A 19862-nucleotide genomic window follows, 5' to 3' on the forward strand; every position below is an offset into this window, starting at 1 on the left:
TCTATCTCAGGGCCATCAGACTGTTAAACAGCCACCACTAACATTGAGTGGCTGCTGCCAACACACTGACTCAACTCCAGCCACTTTAATAATGGGAATTGATGCGAAATGATGTAAAATATATCACTAGCCACTTTAAACAATGCTACCTAATATAATGTTTACATACCCTACATTATTCATCTCATATGTATATGTATATACTGTACTCTATATCATCTACTGCATCTTTAAGTAATACATGTATCACTAGCCACTTTAACTATGCCACTTTGTTTACATACTCATCTCATATGTTTATACTGCACTCAATACCATCTACTGTATCTTGCCTATGCCGCTCTGTACCATCACTCATTCATATATCTTTATGTACATATTCTTTATCCCCTTACACTTGTATCTATAAGGTAGGAGTTTGGAATTGTTAGCTAGATTACTTGTTGGTTATTACTGCATTGTCGGAACTAGAAGCACAAGCATTTCGCTACACTCGCATTAACATCTGCTAACCATGTGTATGTGACAAATAAAATTTGATTTGATTTGAGAATGCCAAGAGAGTGCAAATCTGTCATCAAGGCAAAGGGTGGCTACTTTGAAGAATTTAAATATAAAATATTTTTTGATTTGTTTAACACTTCTTTGGTTAATACATGATTCCATATGTGTTATTTTATAGTTTTGATGTCTTCACTATTATTCTACAATGTAGAAAATAGTAAAAAAAAATAAAGAAAAACCCTTGAATGAGCAGGTGTGTCCAAACTTTTGACTGGTTATGCATATATACAGTATATATGTTCTCGTAGGTGTCAGAGACATGCATAAGCAATAGACTGGGGAGCAATAACTTTGATCTCTGATCAACAAAAAATGAAGTAGCAAATTTGATTTGACTTCCTGCCTTTCATTGAAAATAATTGCTCAAACTTTTCTTAAATACATACTTCCATAGAACGTGCAGGTGAACACAGAAGCATAGTCCCTTGACAACAAATGCATTAATACACTGTATAATTAATAGCTACTGTTTGCTGACAATAACATCACTGTCTTGCTGGATCAAGGAAGGAGCCACCCTCTGCACAGATGGCTGGTACTATAAACAGAAAGATTGGACCAAAGTCAGAAGCATGACTAATATGATCTAGGCTCCGCCTTGTTTGACACTGGCCATGTTTTATTTGACTAACTGTCTGGACAGTATTGACTGTTGTCAAAGTCTATAGGCTTTTAACTTACAGGTACGCACATGAACTTTATAGAGGACACCAAGCGAAGAATCACAGTTTCGGCAGCAAGTAGAATATTGCTCAATTTACGGAGATTACAGAGAACTCTTTGTAGTACCTCGTTATTGACTATACTGAAAGGGACCAAAGACCGACTACTATTATGTTTTTGTTATGAATATCTTGAGAATAATTAAACCTATGAATAAATAGATAAATAAACATATACATACAGTATGTTTGCAAAAATATGAAAGATGTTTTTAACACAATTGCTCTTAATTATTCTGTTTCCTTTAATCAACAACAACTTGTAAAAAAAAAGTTGGAGGGGGGAAAAATGGCTTTTACAGGTGGTGCTTTACACAGTCACAATCTAATGTTATACAACTGTGAAAAGAATATCATGATTGATCCTTGTAGGCTAAATTATATTTATTTACAAATGGTTCTACGTACGTACTTTAGGATGTATAAGAATAAATAAGCCAGAAGAACTGTTAAACCAGAAACTGAAAAAAAAAGAAGAAATTTTATAGAAGTTGATCTAATCGCATAGGATGGATGAAGATATGTTATGACTGAGGCCTGCCGTGAATTTCATAAAGATGAGCTACAAAATGAATTCTAGATGCATAGAAACTACTGTGTAACACACACAACTCATTTAATATATCGTACATTTACAGTAGTGGCACTTGATGTATGATATGAATAGTTAGAAGTTTATTTGAACAATACATTAGCATCAACAGTGCCCTCCACTTGGAGCCTAACGAACAGAAAGACCTTAATGTTAGCAGGATTACCACGTTCTTTCCACCAAGTGCTTATAATTTTGAAATGAACAGCAAAAGTTAAGAATGCATGCTGTTTTGACTACTTCTACAAAGGTCTCTATATACAGAATCTTTACACTGACAGCCACGTGGTGCCTTCCTAAGCAGAAAGCTGGCGAGGGAAAGGGATTGGGGGATACCTAGTCAGTTGGTAAACTGAATGCATTCAACTGAAATATGTCTTTCGCATTTAACCCAGCATGTTGTGGATGCTGCCTTTCACTTACACTGGGCCTGCTGCATCCCCCAGTAAACATAATTGCCGCAGCACAGACAAAACTACTGATGAGTGTATACAACAAATAACAAAGAGAGCAATGTTCACCCCCCAAAAAGAGATCAAACAGGATCTTTCCATGTGTAGAGAGGGGTGTAAAGGAGGAATGCTACAGATCATTATGTAAAATCAACACTACAAGAGCAAAGCCAAGCTGTTCATTACCTTATTGTATGCCATGATAATGCATTGGAATACTGTGAGAGTAGGACTGGGTAAAAATGTTCCCAAAGCAGGTTTGGTACAATTACATATTTCCATATGCTTTAAAAGGGAGAGTTCAGAGGAAAATATGTAGCTGTTAGCTGCGCTGCATTAGACACAAAAAGCCCCTGTAAGGCCAGAGGGATGTTTCAAAAACACAGAATACATGTAGCCAGATCAATTCAACACTCAGGAAAGATAGGACAAAGGCTCTGTGAGATGTTACTCATGCTGCAAGTGAGAGAGATAAGTCAGTGTCACCATGCTAGTCTGCAGGAAAGACGATCGCTGGGAGTGAAGGAGGTCATAGGAGGGAGTTCACCGTCTAACCCTGCCCATCGTCAACTTCAGTTGCTGGTTGGAGGGGAGTCGGGGACTCTCCGTTACACAGTGACAACGGATCAACCTCCTCCGGGGCTTCAACTGGGGCCTCCACTGGGCTGGCCTCCTCAGGGGCCGGGGGTGGAGCTGGGACCTCTGCTGCACCTTGGGGAGTGGCATCACACGCCACGGCCTCCATGCCAGCAGGGGGCTCTTTGACAGCAGCAGGCTCCCCCTCCGGGGCTGCAGCAGCGGTAGCTGTAGAGGGGTCACTGTGAGCCTCGGGGTCTGCTGGAGCTGGGGAGGGTTCTCCTGCTGCAGAGCTGGTTACTGCTGCTGGGATGGTTGCCCCCGAGTCAGCACTCTGTTCTGGAGCTCTCAGTCGCTTCATGATGGTAGTAACCCGCACCGCTTTCTGTGGGAGGCAGTCGCAGAACACACTCAACTCAAGGCGCCTAGTTACTATACATTTTAAAGCTTTTACAGAACATGTAGCCAATTCTAAAGCCTCATACTTGCACTGTCGCCAATCATTTATCCCATTTCAAATCCTCAAGGCCCATAAACCATATATAGCAAATGTGTGATCGATAGTGTAATGAAACAGGCAGGGAGCAGGCCTCGAACCCTCGACCGTCTAGCCCGAAGTCCAGCGCTCTATCGACTGTGAAGGTAAAGCATGCTCGAGCGGCAGAGTCGATACCCGCGCTTATAAACCCAGGGTCGTAACAATAGTTCCTTCCCATCTCTCCTTCAGTGATGAAGAACTGGAACAGATAAAGAGAGAGGCTTTACCTTCCACTTGGCTTTAGCAAAGTTCTTCTCTATCTGTGCGCAGACATTATCCTTAATATTCTTATTTGAGGCTGCATTTCCAGAGATCCTGAGGAGATAAAGGGGGAAAGGGAACTCCACTGTAATGGGCCTTTGTAATCTTCTCTTGACATGTACAGTACAAGTGACAGCTCAGCAGATGGGGTGAGTAATACTAATAAAACAACATCACCGACAACCTGTTTAAATGTACTTATTTATAAGAACACTCAGACACATCATACTTACCACGGACACATCAATCAACTAGATTAAATTGGGTTAATTTTCACTTCACATCTGGTATATCTCCTTAGTACTGTGGCCTTGTGGTATATCCCTATAGTAGGCTACTGTGTTAATGTGTATTTCCATACCACTCATGGTTGATGGCCTCCTGAGCAGTCAGCCTCTGATCCTGGTCTACCTCCATCATACGGGCGACCAGGCCTTTTGCTGCAACACAATAAAAGCAATATCTCAACAAACAGCAGTTACAGTTGAAGTCGGAAGTTTACATACACTTAGGTTGGAGTCATTAAAACTCGTTTTTCAACCACTCTACAAACTTCATGTTAACAAAGTATAGTTTTGGCAAGTCGGTTAGGACATCTACTACATGACACAAGTAATTTTTCCAACAATTGTTTACAGACAGATTATTTCACATATAATTCACAATTCCAGTGGGTCAGAGGTTTACATACACTAAGTTAACTGTGCCTTTAAACAGCTTGGAACATTCCAGAAAATGATGTCAAGGCTTTAGAAGCTTCTGATAGGATAATTGGCATCATTTGAATAAATTAGAGGTGTACCTGTGGATGTATTTCAAGGCCTACTTTCAAACGCAGTGCTTCTTTGCTTGACATCATGGGAAAATTAAAAGAAATCAGCCAAGACCTCAGAAAAAAAATTGTAGACCTCCACAAGTCTGGTTCATCCTTGGGAGCAATTTCCAAATGCCAGAAGGTAGCACGTTCATCTGTACAAACAATAGTACGCAAGTATAACACCCTGGGACCACAGACCCATCATACCACTCAGGAAGGAGATGCGTTCTGTCTCCTAGATTTGAACGTACTTTGGTGCGAAAAGTGCAAATCAATCCCAGAACAACAGCAAAGGATCTTGTGAAGATGCTGGAGGAAACAGGTACAAAAGTACCTATATCCACAGTAAAACAAGTCCTCTATCGACATAACCTGAAAGGCCACTCAGCAAGGAAGAAGCCACTGTTCCAAAACCGCCATTAAAAAGCCAGACTATGGTTTGCAACTGCACATGGGAACAAAGATCGTACTTTTTGGAGAAATGTCCTCTGGTCTGATAAAACAAAAATAGAACTGTTTGGCCATAATGACCATCGTTATGTTTGGAGGAAAAAGGGGGAGGCTTGCAAGCTGAAGAACACGATCCCAACCGTGAAGCATGGAGGTGGCAGCATCATGTTGTGGGGGTGCTTGACTCAGTTACCTGACTCAGTTACACCAACTCTGTCAGGAGGAATGGGCCAAAATTCACCCAACTTATTGTGGGAAGCTTCTGGAAGGCTACCCAAAATGTTTGACCCAAGTTAAACAATTTAAAGGCAATGCTACCAAATTCTAATTGAGTGTATGTAAACTTCTGACCCACTGGGAATGTGATGAAAGAAATAAAAGTTGAAATAAATCATTCTCTCAACTATTATTTTGACATTTCACATTCTTTAAGTAAAGTGGTGATCCTAACTGACCTAAGACAGGGAATTTTTACTAGGATTAAATGTCTGGAATTGTGAACCTGAATTTAAATGTATTTTGGTAAGGTGCATGTAAACTTCTGACTTCAACTGTAATACTCCTGATGGAATCAGAAAACAAACAGGATATGCTTTTGAACGTGAAAAAGTGAACAGATAAAATCCTCCCTTTTTGAATTTCTATTTACCCAGTAAGCTGGTGTTTATAGTCTCCTGTGTCTCTACTTCATCTTAAAAGTACCTGACTCTGAGATGTCGTCCCAGTACGGAGAGTCAAACTCATAGTCCCCCGCCAAGATCTTCCTGAACAGGTTCTTGTCGTGGTTTTCATAATCATCATCATCAGTTTCCTCATAGAAAGGAGGGTTGCCTGAAAGCCTGAGGGCCACAAAACAAAAGGAGCTTTTTATCAGCTTGTATTGTAATACCATGTGCACAAATGTCATGTAAAGATTTGATGTATTGCAGTAGGTAATACCCTATAAATAAATAAGATATCCGTATCCGTACTGCTTTTGAGCATACCATGTGGAGTAGAGTGAAGATGGTCTCTTTCAGTAAAGTACAGGCACCATTCATGTTGTCCATCTGTATAATTCCAAATCTCCCATCCTATGAGTAGACTAACAACCCACCCCTCTTGCAGTAGTATACAGTGGTTCTTCCTTTAAAAGTTGCGTCATACTGCAGCACACCTTGCGGGCTACTGCAGAATTCTATGTCACATTATTTAATTGTCAGCCATTGTTACCATTAATACTAGTTAGTGCTAGTTTGAATACCAGAGGGCATCTTTCAGAAGCATTTGATAGCCTTCAATATTGGCTGTACTAGAGAATTTAAAACCTTTTTTTGTAATAACATAGTATATGGGATTGATTTTAATAAATGTAACTTAATTCATTTGATTAATATTATGGTGTTTCTATTCCAAGAAAACCCCTCAGGGTTTCCCTTAGGAAGGACTGGAAAATATGGTGATGTACAACGTGACAGTAGGCTACAGTACTAAGAGCATAACATGTATGTAGGTGCTGAGGCTATATGACTGCGCCATCAAATTGATTATTTAGCTGACATCACTTGCTTATATTCAGTCAACACATATATCTTAAGAATATCATGGGATATAAATGAACATTTTTATTTCTCTTAGAATAAAAACCTTAGTGTAACAAGTTTTATACTGTTGCAAAAATATATTTGTATTTTTATAAAATAGCAATTCTTAAACTATTGTTCTAAATTCAAATCATCTTCTTCAACTTCATCATTCAGTGAATTGAAATTCAATTTTGAAGTCGTGCACAATTATCAGTTTCTATTTGGTTTATGTCACCAATTCATTGTCAGTTTAGCGCCTTTGGACCCAAAAGCATAATCAGTGCTCTAACTCCCCCTTGTGCTGGTCTGGAGCAATGAAGCAGTGACGCAGGGTACCATACTAAACCACAAATTACCTCTAAATCCTGCAGCGTAATCTCAAAACTTTTAATTGAGCAACCGCTGTATATGGGCCCATGGATTCCTATGCTGATAATCAAACCACTCACAGTATGTACATGATGACACCCAGGGCCCAGCAGTCCACTGGCCTGCCGTATCTCTGTCTCCCAACCACTTCTGGTGCTGCAGGGACACAAACACAGTTAAAGATTATCTTTTTATATCAGTAACAAAACAATACAATATACAGAAAGCTCTCGATTGAATTTTTTGTTGATGTTCTTCTCACATATGCTTTCCTGCGCTCCCATAAACTGCTCCCCAAAACCAACTCTCGAAGATACCCACTGCTCCCTCTCCCAGGCAGTCTGTGATCCCCCTTAACCAGGTACTAATCCCTCCCCCGCTCCTTCCCCAGTCCTTACCAAGGTACTCTGGTGTTCCACATGGGTCTTTGATGAGCCCGGTCTCCAGCTTTGCCAGATGGAAGTCACTGATCACTATTTTAGAGTGCTTCAGGCGGTTGAAGTACACCAAATTCTCCAGCTGAGAAAAGGAACAGGGCGATAGCCGACGTTTGCCCAAGTTTTGCTAAAGTAATCTCATTCAAAACTTACACAGACTTAGAGCAGACTTCATAATTGTTAAATATTGAAGCAGTCAAACTCTTACTTTAGCATCACCCAAGTGTCTAAAAAGGACAGTCCAATTTTCTTTGTTCAAACAAAGCAAGACCAGTGTGGTGTCAATCTGATCAAGGACATTTGCATAATACATTTGCATTTCAGAAAAGTTTGCCTAAAAACACAGTCCAAGTCAAAAGTTTGGACACACCTGCTCATTCAAGGGTTTTTCTTTATTTTTACTATTTTCCACATTGTATAACAATAGTGAAGACATCAAAACTATGAAATAACACATATGGAAAAATGTAGTTACCAAAAATGTGTAAAACAAATCAAAATATATTTTATATTTGACATTCTCTTTTTTGGTCAAATAGCCCTTACACAGTCTGGAGGTGTGTTGAGTCATTGTCCTGTTGAAAAATAAATGATAGTCACACGAAGTGCAAACCAGATGGGATGGTGTATCGCTGCAGAATGCTGTGGTAGCCATGTAGGTTAAGTCTGCCTTGAATTCTAAATAAATCACTGACAGTGTCACCAGCAAAGTACACCCACACCATCACACCTCCTCCTCTTCCATACTTCATGGTTGGAACCACACATGCGGAGATAATCTGTTCACCTACTCTGCGTCTCACAAAGACACAGTGGTTGGAACCAAAAATCTCAAATTTTGACACATCAGACCAAAGGACATATTTCCACCTGGCTAATATCCATTGCTCATGTTTTTTGCCCCAAGCAAGTATCTTCTTATTATTGGTGTCCTTTAGTAGGGGTTTCTTTGCAGCAATTCCACTATGAAGGTCTGATTCTGTCTAATCCTGATCCGTTTCACCTGTCTTTGTGTTTGTCTCCACCCCCTCCAGGTGTAGCCCATCTTCCTGATTATCCACAGTGTATTTATAGTGGCTTGCAAAAATATTCACCCCCTTGGTATTTTTCCTATTTTGTTACCTTACAACCTGGAATTCCCCTTAAACCACTAGAGTGTTGCTTTAGCAGTATGCTTATGGTCATTGTCCTGCTGGAAGGTGAACCTCCGTCCCAGTCTCAAATCTCTGGAAGACTGAAACAGGTTTCCCTCAAGAATTTCCCTGTATTTAGCGCCATCCATCATTCCTTCAATTCTTACCAGTTTCCCAGTCCCTGCCGATGAAAAACATGGTGTTCTCAGGGTGATGAGAGGGGTTGGGTTTGTGCCAGACATAGCATTTTCCTTGATGGCCAAAAAGTTACATTTTAGTCTCATCTGACCAGAGTACCTTCTTCCATATGTTTGGGGAGTCTCCCACATGCCTTTCTTTAAGCAATGGATTTTTCTGGCCACTCTTCTGTAAAGCCCAGCTCTGTGGAGTGTACAGCTTAAGGTGGTCCTATGGACAGATACTCCAATCTCCACTGTGGAGCTTTGCAGCTCCTTCAGGGCTATTTTTGTCTCTTTGTTGTCTCTCTGATTAATGCCCTCCTTGCCTGGTCCATGGGTTTTGGTGGGTGGCCCTCTCTTGGAAGGTTTGTTGTGGTGCCATATTCTTAACATTTTTAATAATGGATTTAATGGTGCTCCATGGGATGTTACAAGTTTTTGATATTTTTTTATAACCAACCCTGATCTGTACTTCTCCACAACTTAGTCCCTGGACTGTTTGGCGAGCTCCTTGGTCTTCATGGTGCCCCTTGCTTAGTGGTGTTGCAGACTCTGGGGCCTTTCAGAACAGGTATAGATATACTGAGATCATGTGAGACTTAAATTGCACACAGGTGGACTTGATTGAACTAATTATGTGACTTCTGGAGGTAATTGGTTGCACCAGATCTTATTTAGGGGCTTCGTAGCAAAGGGGTTGAATACATACACACACCACTTTTCCGTTTTGTATTTTTAAGATTTTAAGTTATTTTTTAAAATTTCACTTCACCAATTTGGACTATTTTGTGTATGTCCATTACAAGAAATACAAATACATTTAAATTACAGGTTGTAATGCAACAAAATTGGAAAAACGACAAGGGGGATGAATACATTTGCAAGGCATTGTATACCTGTGTTCTCTGTTTTGTCTATTGTCAGTTCGTCTTGTCTTGTCAGGTCTTACCACAGTGTTTTCCCATCTCGTTGCTTTCTCAAGTTCTGTTTCCTAGTTTCCCCAGTTCTGACCATTCTGCCTGCCCTGACACCGAGCCTGCCTCGCCCTTCTGTACCTGTCTGACTCTGACCTGTTTACAAACCTCTGCCTGTCCTGACACCGAGCCTGGTTGCATTTATTTGGGCTGCAATCTGAGGTGCAGTTAATTGCCTATTTCTGAGGCTGGTAACTCTAATGAACTTATCCTCTGCAGCAGAGGTAACTCTGTGTCTTCCTTTCCTGTGGCGGTCCTCATGAGAGCCAGTTTCATCATAGTGCTTGATGGTTTTTGTGGCTGCAATTGAAAAAACGTTCAAAGTTCTTGAAATTTTCCTGGATTGACTGACTGCTTATTGCTTATTTGAGCTGTTCTTGCCATAATATGAACTTGGTATTTTACCAAATAGGGCTATATTCTGTATACCACCCCTACCTTGTCACAATACCACTGATTGGCTCAAACGCATTAAGAAGGAAAGAAATTCCACAAATTCTATTTTCACAAGGCACACCTGTTAATAATTGAAATGCATTCCAGAGAATGCCAAGAATGTAAAAGCTGTCATCAAGGCAAAGGGTGACTACTTTGAAGATTGTCAAATATAAACACTTTTAATATAAACACTTTTGGTTACTACATAATTCCATATGTGTCATTTCATAGTTTTGATGTCTTCACTATTATGTTACAATGTAGAAAATAGTAAAAATTAAAAAAAATCCTGGACTGAGTAGGGGTGGCCAAACTTTTGACTGGCACTGTATATATATATATATATATATATATATATATATATACACTTCAACCCAATTAAACAAGTCAAAAATGTATTTAAAAGAACCAGTGGCGTTTAAAATAAGCAGTGGGCTTAGTACCTTGAGGTTCCTGTGGACAATGTGCAGGGAGTGAAGATAGGCCACGGCCTCCAACACCTGACGGACCACATTACTGGTGTCGCGCTCTGAATAGTAGCCCTGGTCCAGGATCCAATCAAATACCTCTCTGCCAGTAGCACTGTGGGGAGAAAGTGAGTGGCATGAAGCAGAAGCATGGTGCTGACCTACAGTAGATGCTTTGAGCCTGACTGTCTCTGGTTCAAATAATTCACAGATCCTTTTTAATAATACAACTTTATTTGATGTCTCTGACACAGAGACACATTGGGGAAAAATATGTTTGCATTACTATGCAATTACCATAGAAATGACACCTTGCCAAGGGCGAAGACATCAACATTTGACAAAATTACAGAGTCACCAAACATGCTTAATGTGATGATTTCTGATGGTTTACCTCATTATCAGAATAAAAGACCCACAAATCAATGCAATCCTGGAGGATATGAGTACCATATATTTTGTGAATCAGTCATCTAGACCCCAAAACAGATTTAGAGTTTTATACACTGCTGGAAAGAGGAGATTATTAGCTTCAAAACAATTTAGAACTTGTGTACCAACTGTTCAAATTGAGCACAGCATAGCTACAACAGAGATCAGCTGTTTAGAGAAAATCACCCCCAAAGTTTGTTGTTGGTTTTCCAATTGCAATCTGCACATCACAATGCAAGTCCCACTGTATAAAACATATTATTTGGCATCACTTGTAGCTGGTTTGCTACTCATTTAACAGTTTGACAAGATAGTGTATTACTAGCTAGATAATGTTTAAAAATGAGTTTGTGGTTGTATTTGCCAGCTAAACAGCTAGTCAGCTAGCTTGTCAGTTGTCTGTTAGCTAGCCATTGACTCATTTTGAAAGGTGGATCTTCCTCTCCCCTGAGGCTTTCAAAGTGTACTGAAACTATGATTTCGACATTCAAATTCATTGGGTTGGCTCGAAAACATGTTGTTCTATTGAATTCTGTTTTAATCCAACAACAGGCCATGCCAATATTTTTTACGAAATGTGCAAGTTTTATGCTAATGCACTAGCACGACTTACGACTGATTATGATAGAGCATGTCACATTTAATGTTTCTATGGTAATGTGTCAAATCCCCAAGAACACAGACTAATGAAAAAAAATGGAGCATGCAGAAATGAATCATATCTGAATACCAAATGAAGGCTGCAGAAGGGTAGTTCAGAGCTGTGCTCATATTTACAGGGCCTTAGGCTACCACAGCTCATTCCCTATAAGTGCATAATCAACACATAGACCCCCGCTGCCACAAAAACAGGGGCGCAATCTCAACCAATCAGATGACTCAACTCACAGTTCAAGAAAGAGGAAGTACTCTTTTCTGGTCTTATAGAAATCCACCAGCTGAAGAATATTGGGGTGCTTCACCCTGGAGAGAGCAGGCCACAGGGGGAGAGAGGAGAGTTAGAAGGAGTGTACAGATGGAGAGAAATGGGAGTGCCTTCATTGAGATACACAGTACGGTATTACGGTATAATAATGCTCATGAATAAAACACAATAACAGTCAACCATGCCAAGAGGAACAGCAACCATGTGCAGGAAGAAAAATGCAGCAATAAACATAATCAATTTAATTCAAAAAGGACTGAGATCTGCATGCTTAAACATCTGAATTGATTAGGGCATTTATGTGCAATCACGACCACGCGGCAGAACAGTATGGCATGTTTGACCGTGACCACGATAACGACTGCACCGGCTAAGAAACTTCATGGTGAGTTTTGTCAGCGAGGCTAAGAGCAATGAAGAGTTTAACGCTTCACATAATGTGTTAGACAACATGGAAACAATTGGCCGTATGTGGTCTGTGTGCTGCTGGCTTTCAATGGTGCTTCAGGGGATTGGACTGATGGAATGGTATCTTTTCCAGTCACTGAAAGTAATGGCCGCCAAACACAAGAAGATTGATCAAATTATTCAGTTCCAGAGCTTGAAGAAACCAATTGAAATAGCGAGCCCTATGAAGGTCATGCTTTTGTGTATCGGGAGAAATGACTCCACGTATTAGATAACCCTTCAAGAAATGACACTTTCATCTTCTATTAAGTGCATTGGCTTTTTCCATCTGTATTCTTTGAGTTCCCTACTGCCTGCAACAAATTGTTTGATAAGGCTCAGGTTATGCTAATGTTTCCTGGAGAGGGAGGCAATGAAAGGGAGTCTGCCACAACCTGATGATGAATAAGAAGCCTAATGTGAGAAGAATATTTGAGGATTAACAAAGTTGGAGTAAATATTGCTACCCAGTGTGATCATTCAGTGGAATGTAGTTTGCTTTACTTTTTCATCAAAAATGCTGCAGACATATTTTGTTTTCTTTGTTATTCGCTCTAATGGATGTCTGCAAATTCACATAGGCCACTAGAATAATACACCATCTCGTATGAAACAAAAAGCATTTACAGAGAATAGTTTTGTGAACGCAGATGCAAAATGACAGAAAGCTGAGTTTAAAGTTCATAACAAAAACTCACATCTTTAAAATAAGGATCTCGTTTTTTGCAGCCTTCCGAACTTTCCTTCCATCCTTTTTCAGGAACTTTTTACAAGTAAACATTTTCAGTGTATTTTTGTCCTTGGCCCTGAAGATCTCACAGAACTCCTCTCTGAAAAGGAAATGCACAAAACCACACATTTATAAAGATCAACAGTACAGTTAATGGATTTCTAAATTAATTTTGTAAAGCCCTTGATTACAATTTCATAATTATTGGCCATGTTAACAGCATCCCTAGGTGGACTTGAATAAAGCATTTGTCTGTATTTAAGTCTTTTTTTAAAGTGAGCTAATTTTCAAATTATCTGGTTCCATATTGGACAAAGAAAAACACAGACTAGAGGGCTGATATTGGGTTAACTGTATTTCCTGTTTGTTCAGACAGGTGGACTACTAAGAGCATACTTACGATTTAACAATCTGTCCCAGGTCATATTTATCTGTCACCTCTGAGGGATTGTTGTAATCCTTCTTTTCCCCGAGCGTCAAACAGCCAAATGGCATAGCCAATCCTGCCCTGAGGGAGAGCGAGAGAACGACCTGGTATCATGTAATGTCACACACTATTAGCCATTAGTGTACATTATTACACACCACATCAAACAGAATCCCTCAATCATGAAACATTGCACTGCACTGGTGGCGAGAAAGTCTTTCCAGAGTAAAGGGACTGATAAACAGCCAACGCCAGCTGATGCTATCACTGTTGAGCCGATTGTTTCACTTGACTACCGTAACAAGCCTTTGATAATCCTGTATTAACAAACACCCCTTTGATGGGCTGCAGAGCGTGATGTGAGGAGCTGCTAGGGGACTTAACTTTAAAAACAGATCTCATTTACAGCATGCAACTGTGTCAGTCAGCACCAGGGTTCTTTTGAGCAGTCTGAACAGGGGATCCGGATGCTAATGGAGGCAGAGCAGGAGAAGAGAAACACTAATGCAATTGTGCTCACTCAGCGAGGCTGCCAGTGTGCCACAGCAACAAGTGAAGCATTTCCAATTAGGAAAGAGGAGCGAGCGATTATGAGCAGAGCATCCGAAAACACAAATTAAAGCACTTTATGAGCTCCGCATCACACTTACGGATCTAATTTCAGTGCTGGTTTTCTCTCTCTCTAACCACACTGAGTGAAACTGAAGAAAATCTAACTAAGTTTACTGCTGAGAATCAAGATTTTATGGCAAGCTTAATTGGCATGTTATTTTTATGTTTGTCGGGTAGTTTTTATACTTTCTGAAAGACAGGACCATAGAGTCTAAAGACCAGAAGGTAACATAACTTTTTCAGGACCCTGTCTTTCAAAGATAATTCGTAAAAATCCAAATAACTTACCAGATCTTCATTGTAAAGGGTTTAAACACTGTTTCTCATGCTTGTTCAATGAACCACAAACAATTAATGAACATGCACCTGTGGAACGGTCGTTAAGACACTAACAGCTTACAGACAGCAGGCAATTAAGGTCACAGTTTGAAACTAAAGAGGCCATTCTTCTGACTCTGAAAAACACCAAAAGAAAGATGCCCAGGGTCCCTGCTCATCTGCGTGAACGTGCCTTAGGCATGCTGCAAGGAGGCATGAGGACTGCAGATGTGGCCAGGGCAATAAATTGCAATGTCCGTACTGTGAGACGCCTAAGACAGCGCTACAGGGAGACAGGACAGACAGCTGAACGTCCTCGCAGTGGCAGACCACGTGTAACAACACATGCAGAGGATTGGTACATCCGAACATCACACATGCGGGACAGGTACAGGATGGCAACAACAACTGCCTGAGTTACATCAAGAACGCATAATCCCTCCATCAGTGCTCAGACTGTCCGCAATAGGCTGAGAGAGGCTGGACTGAGGACTTGTAGGCCTGTTGTAAGGTGAGTCCTCACCAGACATCACCAGCAATAACGTCGCCTAAGGGCACAAACCCACCGTAGCTGGACCAGACGGGACTGGCAAAAAGTTTTGTTTCACCAGGGGTGATGGTCGGATTCGCGTTTATCGTCGAAGGAATGAGAGTTACACCGAGGCCTGTACTCTGGAGCGGGATCGATTTGGAGGTGGAGGGTCCATCATGGTCTGGGGCAGTGTGTCACAGCATCATCGAACTGAGCTTGTTGTCATTGCAGGCAATCTCAATGCTATGCGCTACAGGGAAGACATCCTCCTCCCTCATGTGATACCTTCCTGCAGACTCATCCTGACATAAACCTCCAGCATGACAATGCCACAAGCCATACTGCTCGTTCTGTGCGTGATTTCCTGTAAGACAGGAATGTCAGTGTTCTGCCATGGCCAGCGAAGAGCCCGGATCTCAATCCCATTGAGCACGTCTGGGACCTGTTGGATCGGAGGGTGAGGGCAGGGGCCATTCCCCCCAGAAATGTCCGGGAACTTGCAGGTGCCTTGGTGGAAGAGTGGGGTAACATCTCACAGCAAGAACTGACAAATATGGTGCAGTCCATGAGGAGGAGATGCACTGCACTACTTAATGCAGCTGGTGGCCACACCAGATACTGACTGTTACTTTTGATTTTGACCCCCCTTTGTTCAGGGACACATTATTCCATTTCTGTTCAACTTGTTCAATTGATGTCTCAGTTGTTGAATCTTGTTATGTTCATACAAATATTTACACATGTTAAATTTTCTGAAAATAAACGCAGTTGACAGTGAGAGGACGTTTATTTTTTCGCTGAGTTTAGTTGTTTTAAGAGTCTGCAATAATGGGACATTCATTCTTTCCTCTAATAGTGATCCTACAGTATGCAGTCATGAAAAGAAAGGAGTGTATGGACACATTTTGACATAGTTCCAGTGCAGCAACTTTTCGACCAATGTGACTCTTCTCCGCAGCCTCTGCAGTCATCCCAGCTATGAAGTGGTCAGTTTGGAGAGAATCTGGATAAGTGAATGACTTAATAGCTCTATTTATAGTATCTCCCATTGTCTGAAATATATTACATTGTGTTCGATGTTAGAAGGCCCAATAGATAACATCTCATACCTTTGAATAGGGAAAATTTGAATACAATTACCTTGGATAATCTATCCCTATATTTCCCTGATCTGTCTGACATGGTTGTATGGCACACCAGGAGTGAATGTCTCTATGCACACACAATAGCTGACTATGAGCTATTACTGAATCAATTATTGTCTGTGAGAATAAATTGGATGGAGGAAATCAGAGAGAGCGAGAGAGAGAGAGAGAGCAGAGAGGGAGAGCAGCCAAGTGAGGGCAATTGTTCAAAAGAACCCTGTGAACTGACTGGAAAGTCCATCAGAGACATCAGAAATGCAGAGAGGAAACGGTGCTCTCTCTGAGATATGTTTTCCATTTGAGGAGAGAGCCTGTGTTGTGTAGTGCAGGTGAGGCAAAGCGTTGACCTTTCTCAGCTCAATCTCTCACTCCGTTAGAGAAAGAGACTCCTGCAGGAGCATCATTTAAATGAGAGCAGAACTGGTCTGGCAGGCCACGCCATTAACAAATGCATCAGGAAAAAATATATTCTACTAATGCACATACAAGACAATAAAAGGAACATGTTCAGTCCCCAAGTGGCAATAACAGCCAGAGACAGAGAAAATTATAGAGAAAGAATGAGACAGACAGACAGAGAGAGAGAGAAAGAAGAGAGAGATTAAATAAAAGCCTGTCTGTTACGGTTCTCTTTTTTATAGCTCTGATTAGTTCTATTGGATGCTGCCAAGGTCAAATTCAGGTCCATTAAAGTAACACATCTAATCAAACATGAATAATAAAAATGGAAGTGATTTCAGATAAGATTTTTACTCTCAGTCACTCTGAAGTCACTCAACACACAGGTTCACAGAGAGTGTTCTTTCTTTGATATCTAACTGCAAACGCAAAACTATTTCCATTAGAGAAAAAAATACATAGTACTTATTCTTAGAATCTCTGAAAAAAGGCTAAGAATGAACCTAAAGCACCCAAAGCTGCTTCCTTTTTATATTGATTAATTCACGTAGAAGCCAGAGGCACAAAGCAGAGGTATGAAATATGCAATGACGCAATGTAATAGCACATTTGGATTGACCACCATCAGCATGATCAGCATTATCTTCCTGTGTTCCTACCTTAATCTTCCAACGGGGAGAAGCGATCGATTGCGTGAGACACTTTACAGCACTCTGCAGTGTGACCCTCACCCAGACAGCAGCCCTGCAAGGGGGGCTTTCTATATCTCTGATGTTTTTCTGCAGACACAGCAAAGAATTATGGGAAGGAAAATTGATAACGATAAAGAGCAAGGGTTGTTAGAAACAGCATGCCTTTTCCAATGAAGCAAGGTGATGAGCAAATTAGAATTTTTCTCCTGCCCATTGAAATCGATGTGAAACTCTCTTACTTCATGTTTCGGGATAAAGCTGAATTAAGTTTAACACACGGTACTGCAGTAGGGGATTGCTTTACAACCCAGACAAATGGTATCTGTCTGGGTAGGTAAACTTTACTTACAGGAGAGAACAGCCTTCCTGCCTAATCCAACCATGACATTTTTCAGTTTCTTTTCAGTATTTTATCAGGATCCCTATTAGCTGCTGCAAAAGCAGCAGCTACTCTTCCTGGGGTTCACACAAAACATGAAACCTGACAATGTTTCTTTTAAAAAGAAGTGATGCAGTCAGTCTCTCCTCAACTCTTATCCAAGAGACTGGCATGCATAGTATTTATATCATCCCTCTGATTACAATGAAGAGCAAGACGTGCTGCTCTGTTCTGGGCCAGCTGCAGCTTAACTAGGTCTTTCCTTGTAGCACTGGACCACACGACTGGACGATAATCAAGATTAGACTAAACTAGAGCCTGCAGAACTTGCTTTTTTGGAGTGTGGTGTCAAAAAAGCAGAGCATCTCTTTATTACGGACAGACCTCTCCCAAACTTCACAACCATTGAAACTATATGTTTCGACCATGACAGTTTACAATCTAAGGTAACGCCAAGTCATTTAGTCTCCTCAACTTGTTCAACAGCCACACCATTCATTACCAGATTGAGCTGAGTTCTAGAACTTAAGGAATGATTTGTACCGAATACAATGCCTTTAGTTTTAAAGATGTTCAGGACCAGTTTATTACTGGCCACCCATTCCAAAACAGACAACTCTTTGTTAAGGGTTTCAGTTACTTCATTAGCTGTGGTTGCTGATGCGTATATGGTTGAATCATCCGCAAACATGGACACATATGCTTTGTTTAATGCAAGTGGCAGGTCATTGGTAAAAATAGAAAAGAGTAGAGGGCCTAGAGAGCTACCCTGCGGTACACCACACTTTACATGTTTGACACTAGAAAAGCTTCCATTAAAGAAAACTCGTTGAGTACTATTAGATAGATAGCTCTGAATCCAGGATATGGCAGAGGTTGAAATGCCACTTTTTTTCAACAACAGGTTATGGTCAATAATATCAAAGGCTGCACTGAAATCTAACAGTACAGCTCCCACAATCTTCCTAATATAATTTTCTTTCAACCAATCATCGGTCATTTGTGTCAGTACAGTACATGTTTAGTGAAATATACCTTTGTTATCTACTTTTTTCTTTCTTTCTCTAGCTCTCCACTGTTCCCTGGGCGCCGAAGACGTGGATGTTGATTAAGGCAGCCCGCCGCACCTCTCTGATTCAGAGGGGTTGGGTTCAATGCGGAAGACACATTTCAGTTGAAGGCAATCAGTTGAATGCTGACTGGGTATCCCCCTTTCCTTTCCTTTCCTTTTTCTCTCATGCAATGGACAAAGTGTGTGAAATTGGTGCAGTGTTGTCTGTGCTCTCCCTCTCTATTTCCTCCCTCTTTCTTGCAACACATTCCCACCATTCTAAGACGAACATTCTTGACATTCATTTCTTTCATCCGTCCTAAACCCTGGGGATTGCTGTAGGGTCAGGACGACTCAGATATTGCTTTCCCTCCCTGGAATTGAGTGACTATGATACGGTCAATATGGAGGGGCAGGACAACAACCGTATGGACTAAAGAAAGACTGGTGTCAGAAGGTCGCTGATGTTCTAATATTTGCCATTTACTGTCTCGCACTCTGATGAGAGAGAGGGTCACCGAAAATAAAGGCTATGAGGACATGTTATTACTCCACTTCAACCTAACATGGAACCCAAACCGGCTGCACGCGTGCGCGCCATTGTGCGCCATCGTGCATACATTTATTTTGTCCCCTACACCAAACGCGATCACGACATGCAGGTTAAAATATCAAAACAAACTCTGAACCAATTACATTAATTTGGGGACAGGTCGAAAAGCATTAAACATTTATGGCAATTTAGCTAGCTAGAATCCACTTGCTAGCTAATTTGCTTGCTGTTGCTAGCTAATATGTCCTGGGATATAAACATTGAGTTGTTATTTTACCTGAAATTTACCTGAAAGGTTCTCTGCTCCGACAATTAATCCACACATAGAATGGTCAACCGAATCTTTCCTAGTCATCTCTCCTTTTTGGCTTTTTCTTCTCTTGACTTTATATTGCGATTGGCAACTTTCATAAATTAGGTGCATTACCGCCACTGACCTCGTTTGTCTTTCAGTCACCCACGTGTGTATAACCAATGAGGAGATGGCACGTGGGTGCCTGCTTCTATAAACCAATGAGGAGATGGGAGAGGCAGGACTTGCAGTGTCATTTGCGTCACAAATAGAACTGACTTCTATTTTAGCCCTTGACAACGCAGATGCTCGTTGGTACGCGAGCAGTGTGGGTGCAATAATTTAATAATATAGATTTCTAAATGTATTTTGCAATGCTCGCGTGTAGTCAGCC

General features: G+C 40.9%; 1 protein-coding gene across 2 annotated transcripts in view; it reads right to left on the reverse strand.

Moving 5' to 3' along the window:
• Window positions 1-748: 748 nt before the first annotated feature.
• The window catches only part of LOC112254362 (caM kinase-like vesicle-associated protein), a 94424-nt gene continuing 75310 nt past the window's right edge, over window positions 749-19862 (reverse strand). Inside the window, exons 2-12 of one of the 2 annotated variants that reach the window (XM_024426859.2) lie at window positions 17161-17280; window positions 13469-13576; window positions 13037-13168; window positions 11855-11929; window positions 10511-10649; window positions 7305-7425; window positions 6987-7062; window positions 5675-5811; window positions 4067-4145; window positions 3672-3759; window positions 749-3291 (exon numbers count right to left, since the gene is read on the reverse strand). In XM_024426859.2, coding sequence (XP_024282627.1) covers window positions 2881-3291; window positions 3672-3759; window positions 4067-4145; window positions 5675-5811; window positions 6987-7062; window positions 7305-7425; window positions 10511-10649; window positions 11855-11929; window positions 13037-13168; window positions 13469-13563 — 1353 coding nt within the window. In that variant the 5' untranslated portion in view covers window positions 13564-13576; window positions 17161-17280 and the 3' untranslated portion in view covers window positions 749-2880. The remainder of the gene's footprint in view (window positions 3292-3671; window positions 3760-4066; window positions 4146-5674; window positions 5812-6986; window positions 7063-7304; window positions 7426-10510; window positions 10650-11854; window positions 11930-13036; window positions 13169-13468; window positions 13577-17160; window positions 17281-19862) is intronic. The other variant, XM_024426860.2, reaches the window with a different exon arrangement.

The sequence above is a fragment of the Oncorhynchus tshawytscha genome, linkage group LG07, assembly GCF_018296145.1.
Source record: "Oncorhynchus tshawytscha isolate Ot180627B linkage group LG07, Otsh_v2.0, whole genome shotgun sequence".
In the NCBI taxonomy this organism is placed as follows: domain Eukaryota; kingdom Metazoa; phylum Chordata; class Actinopteri; order Salmoniformes; family Salmonidae; genus Oncorhynchus; species Oncorhynchus tshawytscha.